Below are 23,941 nucleotides of genomic sequence, written 5' to 3'. Positions count from 1 at the left end.
ATTCTCCATGATGAGTGGCCTTTGCGGTAAATTTGTTCATGGAACAGATAATAACTAAGTCCAGACATGAGGCGACCCGGGCAAAGAGTGATAAATCCAGCTGAGTGTTTTTAATGGGATCCAGCCCAAACAAAAAAAAAAAGCAGCCTTGCACTCAAACGGAGACATTTATTTCAGACAAAAAATGTCTCATTGACACGAACCAGATCCCTTTATTACGGCTAACGGAGACAATGTTGCTCTGTCAGGGAATCCTGTTGTTCCCTTTGAAAAAGAATTAGCGCAGGGTTACGTCTGTGTAGTAATCCTATTACACAGGAGACTGTGGGGCTCATTGCTACAAGGGGGGGGTTGCAGCGGTTGGGTCCTCAGCGGCTCCTCCCCAGAGGAACAATGGGAGGGATAAGAGGCCAGAGCAGTGGCGACCTGCACATTAGCGCCGTCCTCCCTCAGATCTGGCCGATCACCGCCTCCGCTTCTGCGGGACCACTTTAGCCCCCCGAAAAAGTTCAGGTGACAAACCGCAGGGCGCGGCGCAGGGGGACGCGATCGATGGCAGCCGGCGAGCCAGTCGGCACCACCGGGGCATAAGCAGCCAGACGCAACGCGGCCACCCCTTTGCCACGACCACCAGAGCGAGGAGGAGAGCACACGAGAGCTCCAAAAAACACACCCCTCTAGCTGGCGTGTAAAAAAGCAGGAGAATTAATGGTCCTCGCTTCTGGTTAACATTTTGACAAAGTCAATATTGTCACATTTTATACATATATATAAATGCGGGTATGTTATGTATATATACGTTATATATACACATATACATAAATACATGAATGTATAAATATATAAATAACACCTTTGAATGACTAATATGTGTGTGGTCCCTCCTATTTTTACATTTGGGGAATAACTCAAATGAAGACGTTAAGCCTACACCAGTTTTTGACAACCCACAAACCAAAAGGTCTGTTTGCTCAGATTATGTGTGGGGAAAAAAAATCTGCTCTGATTTAACCATTTCTCTGGCGGAACCCCTGAGTATCAGCGGTGCCAAAATTTCAGACGACCTGCAAAAAGAGACACTCCGCTGATGAACGCCCGACAGTGTTTTCTTTCTTTTAGTGGGAGTCTGTTTACGTGGGGGGCTGGGGGGGTGAGGGGATTTAATGGCAAAAAGTCTGCCTTTTCAGACTCAGTTCTGAAAGAAAATGGACAGCGAGGACCTAATCCATCACGCCATCAGGCAGATCTCTGTGCACTGTGACCCCGCAGGGGCAGGAAGTGCTCCAATGTCACACGCATGGCAGACACAGAGATGGCAGTCATTGGGGATTATGGGTATTTTGTCTGTTTGGAATGGGTACCCTTATGACATGGCGATGACAGCATTTATAGCTGGGGACAAACCCAAAGATGTAATCTTGAATGCCCAGGAAGCTCTTAAGCTCGAATTTAATAAAAAGTGCTAACTTACTGGAGAGTAATTCAGCTGTAAATTTGTAAAAAGCCCAAAGTCAGATGTTGGAACTGCTCTGGTACAGCTACCCACCTGGACTGACTCTGAATTTACTTTTATGAATTTAGTACTGAAACGCCCTTCCGGTAGGCTGGCAACACACGCTTTGTGCGTGCCCGAAGTGGGGAAGGTGAGAGGGAGGTGAACTGAGACGCTGCTTGGCAGGAGGTGATCTGAAACCGGCTTCTTCAGGGTCTCTCTAAATGTCACCTGTGGCATGTCAGGTGCGGCGTACCTGTCCCTCCCCGACGGTGTGCGTGTCGATGATGGTGACGATGCCGGGGACGTGGGGGCTGCGGCGGGCGGAGCTGTGGGCAACGCCCTCCTCCTCGGGGGCACCCGCGGGGAGGGTGCCAGCCAGCTGTGTGACCACCTTGCCCACCATTGTCAGGCCCGATTTCAGGGTCTGAGAGGGAGAGAAAGAGAGAGGGGGGAGAGAGGGAGAGGGGGAAGAGGGAAAGAAAGTAAGAGAAGGGGAGTGAGACAGTGAGGGTGGAAAGGAAATGAGAGGGGAGATACCAAGAGAAAAGGAGAGAAAACAAGATGAAAGACAAAGATAGAGAGAGAAAGGGCCTGTCTCTCATACCATATCAACTCCCTTGCACATCCAACACTTTGCTCAGCTGCCTTTTAACATCATATCAGGTAGGAAGATTGATTCACCTGTCACGAACTCAACACTGCAGCATAATGTGATCCACTTAGTAATATAAACTAAACTTCCTCAAGGTACCACACTTTGTTACACATTAATACATTTCAAAGGCAGGTAGCACCAGCTAAGAGACACTCAGAAAACGCAGCACCCCTCCGGTGCATCCGATCGCAGTGTTTACAACACTTTGCACATCCAACACCTTGTATGCCTGCTTTTTAATATCCTAACAGGTGACAGGATACTAGCGAATAGATACTAGATAACGGATACTAATAGATATTCGACTTCCTGACGGTACCACACTTTGATACACATTAGTACAACTCAAATATCACAGCAAAGAGCACAACATGTTCGTGTTTAAATAAACAAAATTATTTGTTTTTAATGACTTCTGAGAGACCTTACAGAACTAAGCAAAAACAATGGTGATGAGGATGATGAGGAAGGCTTCTGAGGCGCCTGCTGCCAGAACCAGGCGAGGCGCTTGTGCGGGCATGGACTGCGTCCAGGCCCACCCCCTGCCGATCAATGCGGGACTGTTTTGATTAGCACTAAAAACTCTAACTGCGATGATTAGAAAACACATTACCGTTGATCAATCGAGAGGCAAGCGGTTCCCCTTAATAATTGATGGCCGGCAATTTGCGCGCAGTCTGTTAGTGGCTTGCTGGGTGGGGGGGGCGGGGGGGGCGGGGGGGGCGTCCCTTCCGAAGGCCCAACAAGGCACGGCGCCACGCCGTATTGATGGCGCTGCCTCGGCTGAATCCCTGATTGAGCTCCCCTCCACCCCACCCCCCCCGGAGGCGTGCGGCGCGGCCTGCTCCATTAGGCCAGACAGGGAAGAGACCCCCCACTTAAGCGGCAGCATCTATTTGCCAGGCACCGCAAACAGACACACCTCCCTCTTCTGTCTTCCTTTAGCTCCGGGCCGCCAGAGCACCCCTTACGAAGAGACGCAGAGGGGAAAAGCGAGGCGGCCCCCACGACGGGCGAAACCCACCTCCCGCCCCATCCCAACCCCATTCCCCCCACCCCTGCCCCGACCTCCCATTCGGATTTGCGCCTTCCGCTTATGAGGCCACCTCTTCTGCGAAGGTGACGTACCGAGTTGTGATATGAAGTAAATCCGATGTACAGCGAGCCCCGTTCCTTGTGCAGCTCCAGGCTCCAATGAGAGGGGATTGGGGGGGGGGGGGGGGGGGGGGCTGAGGTCCGCCTGTTGCGGCACTCAGACGCGCAGACGAGGGCTCGGCGGCGTGTCAGCCGCGGGGACACCGCCATAAATCACGGCGCGGGCCGCAGACGGCCAGTCTGCGCATCCAGGCCTTTTAACCTCGTTTCCTCCGCTAACCTTTTCTGCCGGGGCTCCTTTTGATGTGCGCCACCATTAGGGCTAATGGCCGTTCTCTCACGTAAGCCGCTGGAGCTCGTTAGGAGGCTATGGGGGCGGCTGGGGAATACACGCGCCGCCTTAATAAATCAATTAACTGCCTCCGGGGTTAAGAGCGGACCGAAACCATATGGGAAGAGCCATAATGCTGCTGCATCAACAGGAGAATAAATTCCGGTTGGTATTCAGAAGCTTAGCGTTCACTGAGACAGCACAACACCACCCCCCCCCCCCCTTCCCCTGCCTCCTCCCTGCAGAGAGGTATATTAAAAGGTCACATGAAAGGGAATTCTCTTACAGTAACCTAACAGGGGGAGTCTCCCGAGCGCTGAAATTTGATGGAACATCTAATTTCGTAACAGCGTCGTGTCTCAGAGGCAAGAGCTGAATGAAATGTGAATCAAAATGGTCGGGTTTTTTTTTTTTTTATGTGGCGTCAGAAGCTGGTTGCGTAAGGAGGGCTATGTCGGAGAGGTCCGCGTCGGCCACGCTTTGTGACCCCCGCTGCCGGCCCCTCGGGGGTGAGAGAGCCCTGCCTGTTCGATTGAGGGGCCGAGGGGGGGTGAGGGGAGAGGGGTGTGGATGGAGGTGGCAGAGCTGTCAGGGTGACGGGTGGTGGGGGCAGTGGCGAGAGGGGGGGGCTCACTCACTTTGGCGGCACTAATGACTGTGGCGGTGTAGGACTGAGCACTGTCTCCACACGCTCCGCCGCGAGACTGATGACACTGGATCAACTGTGAGAGAGAGAAAGAGGGGAGGGAGAGAGAGGGGGAGCGGGAAAGGAGAAGACAGACGAGGCTTACCGAGAGAGGGAGGGAGGGAGGAGACAAAGAGGGGGCAGAAGATGTGAGAAATAAAAACAAAAGACAGAAAGAGGAGGACAGAGAGAGGGAAAGGAGCAAATTGAGGGGAGAAGGGGGGGAATGGGAGAAAGAGAGATAAAAAGAGATAAAAATTACAGGCGGTCAGACAGGCAGTCGCATCATTATTGTGCTGTTCATTAGCTCTGGGGGCGGGGCTCTGCTGTCTGGGGAAAAAGGGACAGATTAATAACGTTCATGCCGGCCTCTTTCTTCAGAGCTTCGCCCAGGCTCTACAGGACACTTCAGAAATAAAGCTGACCCTCCTGGAATTCTTTACAGCGCGCAGCCTTAGCCCTGGCCCCATCTGGCCAGAGCAAAACAGGTCGGCCACACAAAAGAACACAAAAAACTCTCCAATAAATGCATCATAATGAAATGAAAACTGCACTGCATTACATTTATAATTCAGCTTCCTTACATTATTTTCTCTATCTACTCCTGAGACGAATGCTGGGCCCAGGCAGATTATATTGCTATAATAAAATGAATTTTTATGATTGGGAATATAAAAAGTGGACACCCTGCCAAACTCAGTGGATGCGAAGCGTGCGCGGGCGGCGGGTCGGCCCCGCTTCGCGCCCCCCCCCCCCGTCTCTCTCGCTCCCACCTTGTTCTCAGCGTAGGCTAACCAGCGGCCTCCCAGGGCGATGGGGTTGAGGTTGGGTCCGGGGCAGGGGTAGCAGCCTGAAACACAGGAGCAAAGACACTCATAAAAGGGCCTGTGGGGGCGTCCCGTTCCCTCCATGTACGATGCTGGCTTTTGGCCTCCACCCCAGAGCACCTGCTCATGTTGCACACCTAACTGTAATTTCGTTGTCCTGAACAATGACAATAAAGGTCTCTTAACACAAATTCAGCTGACGCTTTCCTTCAATAAATGTCAGGATTTAACTGTGAAAAAGGAAAGCATCAGTGAATTTAATTTATCAATTCTCAAAACAATGGAAAAGACGTTAGACCCATGAAGAAGTTAATGATTATGTAATCTGTAAGTACGTTTTGCGTTAATGTCACCATATGCATACCAAACTGCGAATCATTTAAATGATTTCTAACAGAAACAGAAAAATTCATTACATTCACCACAGGGTACTGAAAGCATGAAAGCAGATCAAAAAGCCAGTCATTAGGGAACTCCAGTGACAACATACCGGCCCCACTTTGTACCTTTAATTCAATTTGCTAGGAGAGTCTTGTTTGGACAGGATGAATTAAAGTTAATGTATTATATTACGCACAGGCGACCTGAGATTACTGTTCTGTCATCCAGAGAACACTCAGTGCAGAAGTCAGCGGTAGAAGTGTGTCCATCTAAACCAATTACGTGGCCTAAGTGGAGGCTGTGCTGGCCGGAGGCTGGCCGGGGGAATGGACACTGGCTCCTGCACTGATTACCTGTCAGACGCGCCGACCCCAGAGGAAATGCCATGGTCATAAAAGCGCCCCTGTGTACAGGCTAACACGTCAAATTATGCACATAGCTACACACGCACACGCAAGCAGCCATGCACACAAAGAAACATACACACATAAACACACACATATGCAAACGTACATATACACACACACGGACATGAACATATATACACATACACACGGACACATATGCATACATACTCATGCACGCACACAAACATGCACACACGCACACATACACACTTGCACACGCGCACACACACACACGCACGCACACACTCAGGCACGCACACGCACACGCATGCACGCACGCACGCACGCACGCACGCACACACACACACACACACACACACACACACACACACACACACACACACACACACAGGTCATGTAAGTGCAGACAGCCGAGTGAGAAAGCGCTCAGAGAGCGGAGCGGTGCTCAGTGCGTGTAGATGAGCTGCATCCAGGCAGTAATTTAGAGCCGGGTGCTTGGATCTGAAGCGGGCAGAACAGGGCTTGAGGTAAGCCGCAGTCGAAGCATATGCCAAACCCTTTTTTGCCGTTCCAAAAGAGCGGGATCCAAACTAGTGAGATAACATGTGTTGAACACATCCCCAGGGGAGGGGCTGAGGGTCACCAACCTCCAATTTATCCCGGAGCGGAGAGGAGCGCTCGGCGCGCCCCGCGAGAGGCGGGAGGATAAACAGCTGCGCAAACTGTGCGAGCTATAAAACAGCTAGCTCGCCTTTAATTACCGCGCGGCGGACGCACACGGCGAGCGCGGAGCCAGCGGGGCCAGCGGGGCCAGCGCTTCTCCTCCGTGCAAATCAGCAGTGCGCGCCAGGTCCTCCTCCAATCAACTCCCGCGGCTTAATTCCCCCAGTCTGCCCGGCGGCCCCATCACTTCACACCTACGCCCTTCCCAGAATGCACCGCGGTGAAAAGAACGCCCAAAGAATACGGCACTGACCTTAGGCTTTGATGTATCATTTGCAGAATGGTAAACTCAAACTGAGTGCATGAGTGGGCGCTTTACGTCACTGCGAGTAGAGACTAGAGCAGAAGTCCGATGTTACACGACCTGTTTCCTTGATGCTGATTACTCTTCTCTGTTCTACTGAGACTCGCATGATCGCTTGAAGAAGCAACACCGCCATGAGGAAATTTGTCAAAATGGAGGAGCATTGAACTGAGGTTCATGTAGAACAAAACAAAACACTGAGAGAAGAACAAAACAACTACAGTATAACAGCAATTTCGCTGCATCCTTAAGTTAGCTAAACTGCCTTGCTTTTCGATCCTGTACGCATAAAGACGAACACACAATACTGATAAGTAATTAACATGTATTCATTTCACACATTATGCAGTTCATTGGCAGGTTCTGGACATCGGCATCATGTAGCGGGTTGCCTCAATTTGTCTGCTACTCACTTTGGGTTACATGGTGTTTGTACAACACAGATTTACAGGACACGCTACGCGATACTATCGCGTTCACATGCGGTAATACAAATCACACATGAACAAATCTGCCAGATAGTTATACACGGTTTTTCATCGCTGTATGTCACACAGCATTAGTGCACTCAAGTAAGAGGGAAAGATAACTGTGTATAAGTGTGTCCAAAAGCATCTGCCACAGTGAGAGATCATCTGGTCCCGCTCGAGCAGGCCGACGGCTCCCGGCTCTGTTTCCTTCACTGGCCCTGCGACCGGCGCTGTCAGATTTAATAGGTAAAGGGTGTGGAGTTTATTAAATCAGGGTAAACTTCCTGCTCCGTGGCGCTATAGATCACAGAACAAAAGAGAGCAGGCTCGCCCGGCAAGTTTGACTCCATCCACAATCAACAAACAACGCAACCGCGGGAAACTCTATATGCAGCAACAAATGGGTCTGCTTACTTGTGACGAAGAATTTCTTCATGAAGGTGCAGCTGTCGAATGCAGCTATTTTTTCTTGGAGAACAACAACAAGGATCCTAAAAAATAAAGAAAAACGTTACTTTCTGGTCACTTCAGGCAATGTTACATTCAACAGGAGCGATCATTTTCTAACTCTTACGGAGGAGCAGACATATCTTTACAATATCTGGGTCGCCACGACAGTCTCATAATGGTAATAATACTATGTTATTAATACTTAATGGCATTAATCCTTTGTCTCCTCATTTTTCTGAACTCCACAGCACCTGAGAGCACACCCAGCAGCAATTACATATGAGAGAAAACACAATTATGAATGTATCTGAAAACTTGATTCGCGTGAGATTTTCAGCATGGGAAAAGATGTTGAAGAACAGCAGGGCTGTGTGTCAGGCTCGGGGAGTGGGCTAGGGCTGATGGTGGTGACTGCTGCACGGTACCGTTTATTGCAGTGCAGGTCGTAGATGGGCGTTTTGAACTGAATGGACTTGACCATCTCCCCTGTCCGCAGAGAGTAGAGGTCCACACAGCAGTATGGGGTGCTCGACCTGCAGGAGAGGCAGACAAGCTAACTGCAGGACACAAACACACACAGTGCAAACACACACACACACACACACACACACAGTAAATACAGCCAGACAGGGACACATGCATGCACGCCCGCACACGCGTGCACACACGCACACACACACGCGTGCACACACACACACACACACGCGTGCACACACACACACACACACACACACACACACACACACACACACACACACACAGTAAAAACAGCCAGACAGGGACACATGCATGCACGCCCGCACACGCGTGCACACACGCCCGCACACGCGTGCACACACGCACACACACACACGCGCGCGCGCGCACACACACGCGCGCACACACACACACGCGCGCGCACACACACACGCGCACACACACGCGCACACACACGCGCACACACACGCGCACACACACACGCACGCGCACACGCACGCGCACGCACACACGCACGCACACACGCACGCACACACGCACGCACACACACACACACACACAGTAAAAACAGCCAGACAGGGACACATGCATGCACGCGCGCACACACACACACAATATACACTTTTTCATCTTTCTTGCATGGTATGTATACCATCTGAAAGATGCTGCTGCGCATACAAATCTTACAACAGAGGGACATTGAATGAGGAAAAGGCCCATGCTGTGGCAGCTGGCAGTGGAGATGCACCCTCTCCACAGACTGCATGTTAGCCAGCCTCAGCAGGGGGCTTCACTGTACCGTGCCACACTCACACACGCAATGCACTCTGGGAGGTTTTCAAACACACACACATACACACACACACACACACACACAAACATTCCCCTACAATCTCTGGAAGTGGTGGGATTAAGGAGGATTCTGGTCCATTACAAATAAAAATACACTACAAAACCGAACGCTCAGATTTAATCTCGTTTGGAAGGAGCGGGAACTAAGCACAGCGCAGTTTCACCGTTGCTCTGGTCTTACTGACCACTAGCTTGAGCAACGATTACCCCCAACGTTAAAGAGACCATGCATTTAGAAAGGAGCCGAGACGATTCGCTCTCTAGATTCTCCAGGGAGATCTTCACCCCACATATAATTCCCGACATATAATTGTGCCTTCCTCTCTTTTTTAATTGGGTTAAGTATTAAGCTAATTTGGTAATAGGATTTCAAAACACGAATGAGTGATGTCTTTGTATTTTCAGAAGTGTTTTGTCCCTCGGCAGCAAAACTCGGAGACACACGCATCTTCGAAAAGAAAATCTTTAAACTATTACAACGCTTCCATAGACAAAAGACATGTAAATCACATCACCACACTAAACCAAGCCCACTGGCTGTTCCTCCTCCCCTAGCGCCAGTCAGACGGTGATATATGACTGCATTAACAGTCGTTTGGAATGTTGCTTTCCTTGTCATGGTTGAAAATATCTAATTCTTCCATTCATAATTTTGACAAATGCAAACAGTGGATGAAATACTGTGGGCAGAGCACAGAGAAAATTGGCCTTTTTTTCAAAATATGCACACATCTGAGAATCACAAAGCAACCGAGACATCTTACACTGGCCACAAATTGTCAGGAACATGGAAATGCTTAAGAGTTAAACGAAAAAATCTGTACCAGCTTTGGACATATGCTACTTGATAGTTCAGGATCGCAGTGATGGAGAACCGTAAAGTTTTAATTTGTCATAATTCTCCGAACGGGGCGGTGATGATAGAAGAGCCAATCTGCACTTTTTTTTCGCAAACCAGAGGACTTTGATTTTTCACTACTTTCATGAGCTAGTCTGAGTCATTTCGGTCGGGATGCATTCTGGTTGGGATGCATGTATTCTATGTAAATGCCGTTTCTGTTTTTTTGTTTTGAATTGCATGGAGTTTGTAAGATATGACAAATAATGTTAATGTCTGGGAATGGCAGGCCGTGGCGCCCAGGCTAAGAGGTCCTCCAGCACAGATGTGGCATTTTGAGTCTCGGAGGAGACAGCGCATGAAAACTCCCCTCCTCCCACTTCCCTGCCAAATGAATCTAATGGGCTCTTCCACTGCCTGTCATTTGCACTTAGAAAAAGCCTGACTCCCCCACTGCTGTGTATGGATGCGTAGCTCATCTGCTGGAGAGCTGCGCCGGGCTATGGCCGACCCAGAGAGACGCGCGCGAGCCTCTCAACCGACCGAGATCCCACTCCCGTGGCTCGTCTCCGGCGGGGATTCTGGCGCACCCCTCTCCGAGATGCGGCGGGATCGGAGCGTGAGGGTACCCCAAGCGGTCCGGGGAGCTGCGGCAGCGGCTGACACCACGGGAGAGGTCCCGTAACTGCAGGCAGCACTGCCCAAAAAACAGCGCAAGGAGGAACTCTTTGTACCTCTCCGTGTCCATGGTTGAGCCTCGAGACGGAGGCTGAGCGAGAGGCTGAGGATGAGGTTGAAGCTGAGGACGTAGCTGCAGTGAGCAGGGCATTAGCGGAGATTGGCCAGGCCACCACACGGTCTGGTCTTGAATGAAACAATACAAAGGGGCAAAACTCAGTGCATTTACCATACAGAGTGTTTCCCTCCCTGGAGATACCACATCCCATAAGTATGAACTGGTGTACACTGCAGCAAGGTGGCGCTGCCATAAGAACCTAGACGCCATTTTTTGTTCATGTGTCATGAGAAAAACAAAGGCTGTAACAAAGGCTGTATCTTCTAATCATTTCAGCAATGTTAGTAAAATACCAATTTCAGCTTGGTCTGATCCAAGTCAAAATTGAATTTTGCTTTAGACCAAATACACATTTCCCAACTGATGAATGGGAAAGCAATCCCCACTATTAGAGACTTATCGTGATGCAGAAATTAATTTTTTTTTTTTGCTTTTCAAATTTTAATAAATGGCCTCATCCTAATGGATGCAATACAGGGTCGGTCGTAATACGATTTCCTCAAACTGAAAAACTAAAAAAATGAGTTAAAAGCTTGTGTAGATTACGTTTATTATTACGAATCACGTCTGAATGTCAGCCTTGCCGCGCTAAGGCTGAGGTGCAACAGAGCACTCTCCTCAGATCCGGTGCAACGTCTGCAGTGATGGCATTATATTAATGTATCAGTTTCAATTAATCCGATTGCCCTTTGACTGGGTACACAAGAACACCGCTTTCGAGAGACAAATCGTCTGATTAAACGGGAGAGCACCTGCAGGAGCAAATACTTTGCTACGATAACTTGACAAAATGACGCTGTGAGGGCAACACATCAACCTTTCAGACTGGAGCTGACAGAAAGCGGTGCCCTTTCACAGAGCAGTCTGAGGGATTCGACGGTCTCTCCTTGGCTTTATTTCCGCTTCGAAACGCCTCGCAACAGGGATTTCCTCAGCACCGACGACCGAACTTTAATTAATGGGTACAGCGTTACGAAGCAGGCAAACTGCAAACATGCTACATCCATCTCCCTGCAGTGCTGCGGGCTAATAAAAAAGGCACCCTCTCTCCCATTACCATCCGATGCCGTTTCCAGATACCTTTTAGAACATTTATGACTTTCACTGCTGGGCCTTATACATAATTTTAGCAGCACTTTGGTTCACATTAGTACTTAGGCACACCATGTCCCTCCTGTTTGCTGTTTCATCACTTTCTGTGTTTTTACACACTCATTTACAACTTGCTGTAGCTCTCGCAACTGCTTGCGTGTGCACTATCAAAATATATCTCTCAACAGGACTGAGGCTTTAGTCCATATCCTGTTGTTGCCTTTTTAACCACAGAGGAAAGGATGTACAAAGCATACGCTTTATGTGGTGCATTAGTTTTATGGCCTGCTCTGGGGCCAATCAAAATCAACAAAATATGTAAGACAGCGTGTAATTAGAAGGCAGGTAATAATTTTTTTGAGCCCTTACAAAGTCTGAGAAGACCGAGTTGTGCTCTGCAGATGCACAGCAAAGCAAACACAGCCTTACCAAACATCTCATGTATGTTCACTGAAGACCTGCTTGTATCACTAGCTCACCTGTTCTACTAGCGGTGTTCTAGTCTCCACTGCTATACACAGCAGCGAAAGCTTCACTTTAGGCCAAAAGACATTCAATCATGGCGTATGCGTGACTCAGTTTTTCAGCTTTTGAAGTACTATTGCTGTTGTTTTCTATTGGAAGTGTCCTGCAAATCTGTTCAGAATCTCAAAATCTCATATACTTCAAGACAAAAAACAAAAACAAAATAAGAACAAGCAAACTAAAAGGCCAACCGTTGGACAAAAATCAGTCCCTAGAGCTAACGTCAAGATGACGCATAGCAGTTATGTGTCAGTGAGACAAAGATGAGAGCAATTAGTCTGTTTTTGTAGGCAACAAGCAAGGTACCGTAGGTTGTAACGGGAACATCTGAAATTCGACCACGCCAGCAAAATTTGCACATTTCAAATTCCTGTCACAAAACTCTTCCTTTTTTTCCTCCCCCTCTCCCCCCTATTCTCTCCTCCTCCACACCCCTCTCTTTCAACCCAGCCCTCAACACACAACAAACGCCCGCCACATCAGAGGCTCCCAGGGGCCTGGGGGAAGGAGGCCCTTTGATTTCCGTGCGCTGCAGCCATTGGCCAGGAAAGTAATCAGGGTAAAGAGTTCAGCCGCGGCGGCGCGTCTGCAGCGCGGCAAACGGCGCGTTTCCGCCCATCATGCACCGCGGGGCTCCGTGTCCCGAATAAGTGTCCCCGTGCGCTACATGCCGCGACACTCCTTCCTCCTCCAATTATCTTTATGGCGTTTACGGCGTTTAATTACTCCCCTCGCAGGCGGGTGCGGCAGGGTTACCTTCGAGAGGGCCCACGGGAGCTGCTCGGAGAGAGGCCGGCCTGTTACCCCGGGGGCCTGGCACGCGCCCCCAGCTCGCATATGGTTACGATCCCAGAGACACAAAAGTCAGCTCACGTCTCCGTCATCGTGACTGCAGTTTCACACTGGATTTTTATTAATCTCTCACTGCCGAACTGCAACTTATTCAACCTTTGCACGAGAGACTAAAAAACCCAAACCTACCATTTTCAATGCCCAACTATGAAGCATTCTCATTGTGATAACAGAAAAAAACAACCATAAATGCCTAGTGAATTTTTAGTAGTCTCAGTTGTAATGTTGCTGCAAGAGAAGTTTTGTTTTTCTTTTCAATTGCAAAAATGTGTCTTTTTGCCCTTGCACATTAAAAAGGGGAAGCTGGCTGGACTATTACAGAGAGCAGCACAGAGGAGCACTGGTTCCCTGCCTGAGGCACAGGACTGTCATGAACTGCAGAGTGGCCAAGAACCTCCGAGCTCTGACTCACAGCATCACTATCCTCTCACACCACCTATGATTAAACACATACATACACATCAAACGCCTGCCGATCAAAGCGCATTCACTTTTTCCATTTGTGCCCTGTTTTTTTTTTTTATTTTTTTTATTCATAACTACTAAAGCTTCCATCGAAGAGCAAGCCGCTGGCTGGTCAAACGATGTCTCAGGGCGATTTTATTTTGATAAAACCGATTTTTGTTAGCCGTAGCCTCCGAGAGCAGGAACCGCCGCGGCCACAGCAGACTAGCGGCTCCAACGCTGTCCTCCTCCTCAAAGGCTTTGCCAAAAATGTGCCTACGAAAGATCTGCGCTGGACAAAAAGCAGACACTTCCGTCAAAATAAACGCCCGAAGAAAGATGGGGAACAAAACTTCCTTCCACAAGCAGCATGTGTGGGCAAAGAAGGAAAAAAAACGCTCGTAACAAATTACACACAGTCTCATTTCCACTGATGGATGGCAAAAATGTCAGGACTCCATTTCATCCTATATTTAAATAAAAACAGCTTACATCAGCATATTAAAGCGGGCGCTTTCTCACACAGAAGCGATGATGTAAAGGACGGCACTGCAACGCACAGCAGAGCACACCGTATCCACAGCACAGCATGCTGGGACACTGCAACTCCCACTGAATAACCAATTTTACCTCCATTGGTTGTGAAATGTGCAAACAGAACATTTAATATCCAATTTCACTGATTTTTTTTAAATCCTTGTAACTGCAGTGAGTGAACACGTTTAGAAAATTGTTAGTTTTCAAAGCCAGCTCTGTCAAAAAAAGAAAAAGTTTTCTGTTGTTTTGACAAGGCAGGTTTATCCGGTGGCCTGGGGAGGCAGAATGGAGGAGCAGGTCCGTGAGATAATGAGCTGCACATGCCCGTGGCTAACCACTGGGTAACAATGGCGACAAAAGCACTTCTGAGAGGAAGAATTGGTCTTCTGCATCAGCCAATGCTGGGACCCGAGACCCTGTCACCCCGCCAGGTACAGCACACTGTCCTGGGCTGACTGAGAGAAAGGTCTCATCCAGCTCCATCCTGTTATGTACGTCCTCTATTTCATGGCGGCTTTGTTTATCCATTTAACATGCCATTAATGTATGCCACAAAAAATGCAAGACAAGGCACAGGTTAATATTTCACTGATATCCTCTCTCGTCAGCGCAGTTTGCTGGAGTTTGGTTTGTTTTGACCAGTTAAGGACAATTACTAAGGTAATGAGCCCACATGTTTAGAACAGTTTTATTATTATTTAGATTATTATATTAAACTGTTATTGTTGTTAGATATTATATTGTCATAAACATTGTTTTTTATACATTAATATTCCCTAATATTCTCTCTTGTTTGGGTACTGAGTGGCTCAGTTAGCAAGGCCTTCACTCGGAGAGCAGGGTGGGCACTCAGACCCAGAGCTGAAACCAGTCGTGTCATTTGCCACCTGGAATTCCGCAGCAGTAGCAGAACAAATGGCTTTGTTCCACCGGCCACGGGGATGAGTAGGGCGGCCAGGGCTTCCCCATCTCACCACTCTCAGACACCCTGCAATTCCTCAGGCATCTACAAGTTGCCTGGCTGATGTCAAGAGAGTAGCAACTATCCTTCATTGGGCTCCCAGTGCAATGTAACACAATGTAAGTGTGACTTGTAATGCAAAAAACAGCTATTGGCTGTGCACGAGTGTAATAGGGTATTGCATTTGTCTTGCCTCAGTGCTCCTGTGTAGAGGTCGTTGGTGAGACAAGTCTCAGAATTAATTGCGAAATAGGGTTGGATGAAGAGAAGGGAAAAAGCATGAAAAAAAGATATTCACCGATATCCTTCATGATTACTGTTAAATTTCGTTTCATGCTACGTCCACTGTGCTTCACTATGTGAAGGCTATTAAAGTGAAAGGTGCATCGTTTCAATGTGTCTCAACCAAGTCCTCCCAAGAGCGACCGCCAGGGTGACTGCCTCTGTTACCATGGCAACTGAGTGGTCAGAGACCAGGTCTGCCTGTCCAAGCCGTTGCCTGTACCCCTAACGTGTGCCAGGGCCTTGACAAATCCGACAGTGATCTCCGCGCTGACAGATACAGTTTCCCTTCCACATCCTTCCTCACAAGCTGCCAGGGATTTCACCACTGGAGGAACATCAAAAGAATGACAGTGCAGGGAGTGGGGGGGGGTACTAGAAAACACAGGTCTTGTCCATTTCCAAAACTAATTTCCAAAAACTAATTTCCTTCATGCTGACCCTCTACCCTCATGAACTTCACGTCTGCCCGTAAAAGGTTAAACGCCACACCACTCGGTTCCGACCATAAAATTCATTCTTTAATCTCCTGAATTTCAATATCTGCAGACCTAATTAAAAATTCAAGGAAACAATAACAACGGCAGGGTGGAAAGTAAAATGTAATCCAGACACATAGGGGGGAGGATACTCAGGGATCGTATGGCTCGAACATTCTTCGCTAATTTGTAAACCCTACTGGCATTTGGTGCGATGCATGAGGAGATGCACATGTTCTTTGCCGTCAAGGAAATCGCTAGATCCATACATTGTTTGGACTTAACCCATAATCCTTTGCATTCGTGAAAATGATGTTGAGTGTGCCTGGCTGGACTTCCACAAACACAAGCCCGGCACACATGTTTTTTTTTCCCCCCTCCCTGGTTTTCCTTTAATTTGCAGATCTTGTAATCTAAGCCTAAAGCCGACCAAACCGAGTTCTAAACCAGCAAAACCAAACCAGCCAAAACCCGAAATCTGTTTTCCATTTATGTGTCAAGGCCGCATCCTTTTCAGCGGTTGACAAAAGCAGTTTTTTTCCTCTCTCAATGATTACCCGCTAAATCGTGTGCGGACCTTAGCGAGCTCGTGAACCCCTTTAATGGAAATGAGCGGTATAGCTGAGGTTTTTAAAACAGAAAGTTATTTACAAAACACTTCTGTTGGGGAAAACGTGGCCAGGCATGTTTTCAGCGTTAGCTTATGGAGTCAGCGCACAGCCGAGCGATCTACAGTAACCCAATCCCCATCCCAGGGGTGGACGGGGTTCACTCCCAAAGCATGCGCATGGACCACTGTCAACCCCCGAACCCAGTGTTAGGAAGAGCTTCCTTATGTTAGACCTCTGACGGCAATCAACAGGCAAACTGATAGTGCCTTCGCTAAAGTCCTCTACTGGGGGGGGGGCAGCCAGCGTAGCCACGCACTGCCAAAGGAGGAACCCTGGCACAAAGCGCTCGCGTTTCCCGGGGAGATCAGGGACGTAAGTGCAGGTCGCGCTCCCGCCGGCGGCGCCGCTGCGTGTGTGTCACGGTGCAGGGGACACCCCCCCCCCCCCCCCCACCCCCCCCCACCACCACTCCACCGACCCCCCCGCATCGCGCCCGGCCTGTAATCCCGCTCTGGCCTCGCCTCCGCAGACCGAGCAACACATGCAGCGACCCTTTGATGCTCCTCTCCGCGCGCAGCAAATTAGGGGTTTTCAAATGCATTCAAGATTTGTACCTAGTAATGTCTAAATGTCACATAAAATGAAGACCGGATTGAGCCTCCCTCCAGACTTTAAAACGAGAAGGGGGGGGGAGAAAAAACAGATCATGAAAGGGAGAACAACAAAGGGACAGGCCCCGAGCGAGTGCTGCTCAGATCACGGTAAACAAATTAAAAGTGCACCTTCTAACATTTCATGTGATGTGTGGCTTCTCCAACACTGGAGTCTGCTCTTTTACCAATAAAAAAAAACTATCATGGAAACACAATGCAGACAAATAAGGCTTCACTCAGCAGTCAAAGAGTATCGACTGTCACAACAACTGCTTTTTTGCCCTTCTATGGGTAAATTTTATATTCTTACACCTCATAAAATCAGGAAAGATTCCCAGGTCACGCTGCTCTGTCTTTGGAAGTGAGTATCTATTACAAAGTAAATATTTGATGACATATCTTTCTTTCTTGTAAGGGAGAATGGACCATTGTACTTCAGATGATCTGTCTTCACCTCTGAGAGTTCTATCCATTCATCAAATCTTGACAGCCTGATTATCATGGCCATCCTGGAGCCAAACTGTCAGAGGGCAGCGCAGAGAATTCCATTAACAGCAGACCGTTTTAGCGCATCTAGCTGTTAAAAAGTAGAACACCTGATCCATGATAATCTTACCCACCCCTAATCCTAATCCCGACCACTTTGTATAAAAGGTGCACTCTGTTCTGGGACCAGCATCTGGGGGAGATGGTATCTCCATATAAGCCCAAGTTTTGTGTAAATATCTCCTTTACTGTAATAATTTTCCTGCACACATATGTCTGAATGCACTCATTTTCACTTAGCACACTGGTCATGATGCTTGTTCTAGCCATACTTCCAAATCTAATGCGAATATCTCTCATTTACATGTTACACTCAATACTACAGCTGATTACATAGAACTAAGAAATCCCTTATCTGTGAGGTATCTGCTTTTTACAGGCATTGACCACGCCAGTAGAGTGTTACATGTTGTAAGGGGACACTTGTGGAAAACATAAGCCAAAATATGACCTCAGGTCATTGGGGAGGGGGATATTCAAGGCCATGGGACGTTTTGCAGCACATGAGCACTGTGAGTGTCCCTGCAGCTGACAGAGGAAGAAGGAAGTGAGGTCGTGGCCATCGCGTACTCACCCTGACGACCCGGCGCTCTTGCAGACACCGAGGAGGGGTCTCTTCTCAGCAAAGCTGTCCGTCTTCAGAGGACCTGCGAGGGGGTGTTGGGGTTGGGGGGGGGGGAGTCAAAAGTGATCCCGAAACAAAGAGGGACATTCATTAACAACATGTCTCTTGTCTGTCCGCCAGAGCCACCCACCCACTTTCGGCAGGCTGCACCCGCGGCAGGAAGTGTGTTGATTGCATTACAACAGTTGCCCTGTAATCAAATTATGGTCTAAAAATTTCCAAGAAAATACATTAAAAATAAAACGGGGCCTTCTTTCCTGTCAACTTATAAGCTCATCTTCTCTGACCACAAACTAATGCCGGGTTCGAATAAGACTCATAAGGATCAAATGGAATTAAAATACCAGCATGCAAGCCATTGAGGAGAGACAGAGAACAGAAACACCACTCTGTGTAATGTGTTGAGCTGAAACCATTTTTTTTTTTGAAGATGGAAGGGGAAAAAACCCTTCAAAGCTCAGAGCAGTCTTTTGTATGACTCTGTGTTTAATTTTTTGGGTTTTGGGGAAATTACTGCATGGTAAAAGGCCAGTAGGCATTTGGAAAGAGGAAACAAGTTGCATTAAGTTTACAGATCCCATACTTCCAAAATTGTTAAAAAAAAAAAAAAAAAAAAAAAAAGTCAAATCTCATCCAGATTGACCCATCTATAATAATGTTGACCATATTAACCTTTGTAAAGCAGTAATTTAGTCAGAGCAACTCAGACTTCAGGAATGCTGGGTTCCTGTGGTGTGGCGTGCGAGTGTCATTTTCGAAACCTTAACACTCTAAAAGAGTTTCCCCCTGCCTTTACAGTCCCGCCATCCGGCACTGCAGCTAATCACGGCATCCAATTAGCAAAAATAAATGACTCCAGAAAAAAAAGATGCCGACGTTTACTTCCATTATACAATTTAAAAAAGACAAACCTCTGCTGAATATGTCTCGAAAATGCACTAAATTGGATTATGACTTCTTTTGACCCGGGTTTCGGGTGTGTGTGTACGTGTGTATGTGTGTGTGTGCACGCGCATACGTATGCGAATACGATTTATTGCAGGAATATTCCACTGTTAACGCTGCAATCTAGATATTTGACATGTCCGCTGTTTTGCAGTGCAACATTTCATAACAAACGTGTCATTAATAACCGAGTGTTTGTGGGTTCAGCACTACCACCATTTCGACCGTTTCGGGTTACATGCGAGCTTTCCGCTGACAGCTCCAAGTTCAAACTAAACCGGCCAGATGGGGTACTGAAAAACACGGATTGGATTTGCCACTAATAAATCAGGGCCCTGCGCCACACGCTGGGGTCACGTGCGCTGTCGGCGTCTGACATGTCATATTAATCAGTGGCAAAGGTCGTGACAAAGAAGCCAGGGTTCCGCCTGGCATGGGATAGAACAAGAGGTACAATCTCCAGGAAGAGATGCAAAAATGGTTTTCCGCCCTGCGGAAAAAACAAAAAAAAAAAAAAAACGTGAATTCCCTCCTTTACTCTCGGAAAGACTTTTCCTTATTAAAATCCACACCTATTTTCAGGACTTTCCAAAGCCGCCCACCCAGGCACCCGCACGAAACAATTGGCCCTTTGCGGTGTGGTACAGTGTGACACTGTTTGTGCCTCACAGACTGCCATCCCTTTCTCCCCGCTAGTACAATTCTTTTTATTTTTCCGCAGAGCGCTTTTCCCTCATGTGCCGCGTATCTGCTGCTTCTTATTACCACCCCGCTCTTTTATCCATTTCCAGACATTTTTGAATGCTGTCATTGTGCGCTGTGAGAATCCACGAGTCCACAACTTACGCGGGGAGGAGGGAGGAGAGAATTAAAAAAAAAACAAACAAAAAACAAAACGAAATGGGATTTTAATCAGTGAAACTGTGCACGGCAGAGCCTGCGTTCCTTCGTGTCGACTGCAAACAGCATCTGTGCAGTAACAAATTGCAACAAACATATATTAGACAGCAGAACTGTACAGTGAATTACTCGGCTAAGGTTGCCCTCAGCACCCATACAGCACCTCAAGTGACTTGAGCTGGTAAACCCATTCAGCCGCTAACTGTTATCCCCTCTGCAAATCGTGACTTTTGCGAAAATGACTCACACACAGAATATGCTTTTCACTGCATGAGAAACTGATCAGAAATTTCTGTGGCAAATAATACAAACACGTGAATTATTAACAATTTCATTACAGCAATTTTTATCATAAAATATGCCAATTACTGCAAACTTAATGGAATGTAACATCTACATTTTTACTTACATGGTAAAACAGAAGCACATTTTTAATAATACCTGTTTTATTTGTACACATGCATTATCTCAAAAAGATATGCAAAGAACCCGTACTTTTATAGATGAGAATAATGTCAATATATCAGTAAATATATATATTTGTAAAATATGACATATTTACAACTACAAAAATGTTTTTTTTCTCCAAAAAGGGTGGTCCAACCTTTTTTTTTTCCACTTTTCACTTTTTTTACTTTTCTTCTCTTTACAAAAGTAATTACCACAAGTCAGTGACTGGCCAGTGGACAAGCTCCGCTGAAGGAGAGAGGGAGTTGTCTGTTTTTACCAGAACTCTGGCACACAACAATTCCTCACTTCTGATGCAGCCAGCTGAAACAAAGCCAACACTAATCTTAAAGGACTGACTTTAATATTAGGATGGGAAAACAGCGGGAATCTGGAAGGGCCTCTGGTCTATTAAGAAACACGGGGCAGCATTTAATTTCAACATGATATACTGGAGAAGAGGAGGAAGGAAAAAAATAACACAACAACAGAAAAAAAATTGTGCACCGTTCAACATGAAAGCTACCCTTGAACACGGAAAACAGATTTAGGTGAACCCGTTTTTCTTCGCAGGGCTGAGGGACTTGTTTTCAGATTTGCTTTTAAAAAAAAAAAAAAAAAAAGGCTGGCCATGTTTCAAGACACTTTCATTCAATGTTGCTGAGCTCATTAAACATGTATTTAATCTACTAAACAGACTTTGTTTTGCTAATAAATGGTTTAAGAAAAGTGGGGGCCTTGCACAAAAGGGGAGGCGCTGTAGCCACCAGCACCCAGCAGGCATGAAGAGTTGATCACTGCAGAGCAGCGGACGACTTCTCCACAGCTTGTCAACGGGAATTTTTTTTTTTTTTTTCAGTAAAACCTGCATTGATGAATTTTTGTTAAACCTGTTGCCACTTCTATGTGTGTGTGAAAATATGATCAAGGGCACTGGACATCAACATCATGTGTGTCTCCACACATTTTCTTGGACACTCAGGTGCATGTTCTTGCTTCCACCAATTCCACTGGCTTAATGGGTCAGCTTAGTTTGCTGTGTATTTCAGTGGCGGCGGGTGAGCTGGAAACAGGGGAAGCCGGAACACGACCTTTAAATCTGTCAGTACTTTCAACCTGTTCCCCTTTATCCTCCTTGATTAACAATAAAACAAATAATTCGCAGAAAAATCGACACCAATGGCATAATTTGATAATGATTATGCTCGTGAAACAGCACAGATTGTCTGTAGTTTGTGTGCTTGCGAAAACTGCAACGTGAGATTGTTTAACTAACAAGGATGGCATTTATCGATTTCAATTATGTCAAATGCTCATGACACATCACAGCTTTTGTAAGGTCTGTGTTCTAAACGTTATTGTTCATTGCACTCAGCCTAACCTAAAAGTTTATTCTCAATAATTTAAATCGATTTAACTAAATTTAGCTCCGTTTTGTAATTTGAATTTTGTAACACAAGAAAGCTATCATGTGAAACATGTAAGAGAAAGCTTTGGGATTACTTGCCACTTATTTATTCAAATTGCCATCCTTGTTAATTTAAACTGTTAATTGTTGATCACTGTTGTGAAGACCCTAAAGTGTTCTGTAGGATTGCAGTGGGTACTTTCTAATATAGGGCCCTAAAGTGCTCTGTAGGATTGTAGTGGGTACTCACTGATGTGGGGAGCAGGCAGGATCCGGGCAGTTCTCACTGGACCATTACGGACTGAGAATAGCTCCTGGGCCTCCCCACTTGGCTATGGACACATGCACACCCGCACAGGAACAGACACACACACACAAACACACAAGAAAAAAAGCAGAACTGAAAATACATTTTAAAGGTAGGATTCAAGTTCCACTTTATTACATATGTTCACATATCAAATATGTGCACTGTTTCATAAAGAGTATTGATTGTAGAAGCTTAAATATATTTCATGTGAAGTGCACTTACAGCGCTCATCAGTGCACATGGCACCTGGTCTGGCAACACATGCTAAGTGTTGATGCCGGCGACAAACTAAAAGCTTTGGAGATAGCATCCAGAGAAGCCAGCACTTGAGGTATTCGGGAACCAGCCAATGGGACAGCCACTTTCCATTATTTGACCCCCCCACCCCCCTCCTCACAGTCCCACACATATACACACGCACATGCACACACACACACACACACAAGTTCAGAGCTTCCCACAAAGCCAAGTCTCCCTTCTTGGAACTCATCAAATGCTGGCATATTAACACTAGGAAGCTCCAGCAGAAAAAGAGCAGCATTAATACATGACCCTTAGTTCCAGACCTAACAGACTTCACCATTTAGTCTTATTGTTTCTAAATCAATTTTGAAATGTGCCACGAAGGATATCTTTTAAAGAGAAACATTACACAAGGATAAAAAGCCCCTTGACCATAAAAAATATGTTGAGCTATGGGAGTGGTTGTTGAGGACTCTCTTTAAAGCAAGCCTTTATTCTGCAAGCACAAGTCAAGCATTGTGCATGTGAAATGTGGAAATAAACTGGAACATACCACAGATAGGATGCTGTTTATTTGTGTATCTGAGTGTAGCATTGGATTAGCATCCTAAGGAGAAGTCAAATTCACAAGGAATGAATACAATCTAAAAATTAAAACTGGCTGGTTTAGAACACGCTGTGACTTCCTCCCTTTTGAGGATGGAGTTCACAGCATTGGCTTAGCACTTTAAAGGATCTGGATCAGTTCTACAAAAAAGCATCAGCAGTTTGTTTTACATTTATCACTTAACACGCATATCTAATTGGATCATGGAATCATTTATGTTTTCTGGGTATTTGTGAGTATCTGAAAACAATTCCCAGGAATACAGCTTAGCTGGATGAACCAAGCACGCACCACGTCAATGACTCTTACAAGGCAGATTCACAAATGCTCTCTACCAATGAACATCCACTACTTCACTAAGGAGTATCCTGCCACAAAACGCCAGAGACTCAGCCAGAAATAACCAGGTCGGCATTTTGCCATGCTCCTGTCAAACATGTGCCGAAAGAAGGGAAGGACACAGCCACGAAAACATACCAACTCATTTCCCTTCTTCCAATTTCACAAATTCTCAGCACAAACCTCACTGGAATAAACCAAGTAAGGCGGGCGGTGAAATGGTTAAAGGCATCCCACGGCCGTTGTCCATTTCTGATAATAAGCTTCATGCTTCGCGGGTTACCAGCAGTTTGGTAGAACCTTAATAAGTTACTGCTATAATCAATACGGACATACTTCCAATTACTCTCCATCCTAATGGGTAAAGGGCCCCATAATGCAATGATAC

General features: G+C 46.8%; 1 protein-coding gene across 2 annotated transcripts in view; it reads right to left on the bottom strand.

Annotated features, from left to right (window-relative positions):
- The window catches only part of LOC118775482 (breast carcinoma-amplified sequence 3-like), a 228,806-nt gene that overhangs the window by 196,173 nt on the left and 8,692 nt on the right, over positions 1–23,941 (bottom strand). For both annotated transcript variants that reach the window (XM_036525425.1, XM_036525426.1), the window contains exons 6-12: positions 22,305–22,386; positions 18,304–18,376; positions 8,210–8,317; positions 7,749–7,825; positions 5,035–5,111; positions 4,215–4,298; positions 1,749–1,919 (exon numbers count right to left, since the gene is read on the bottom strand). In XM_036525425.1, coding sequence (XP_036381318.1) covers positions 1,749–1,919; positions 4,215–4,298; positions 5,035–5,111; positions 7,749–7,825; positions 8,210–8,317; positions 18,304–18,376; positions 22,305–22,386 — 672 coding nt within the window. The remainder of the gene's footprint in view (positions 1–1,748; positions 1,920–4,214; positions 4,299–5,034; positions 5,112–7,748; positions 7,826–8,209; positions 8,318–18,303; positions 18,377–22,304; positions 22,387–23,941) is intronic.

The sequence above is a fragment of the Megalops cyprinoides genome, chromosome 3 (genome assembly GCF_013368585.1).
Source record: "Megalops cyprinoides isolate fMegCyp1 chromosome 3, fMegCyp1.pri, whole genome shotgun sequence".
NCBI classification, from domain to species: Eukaryota; Metazoa; Chordata; class Actinopteri; order Elopiformes; family Megalopidae; genus Megalops; species Megalops cyprinoides.
Note: the sequence above shows the minus strand (reverse complement) of the source record. Positions and strands in the feature narration are given on the sequence as shown.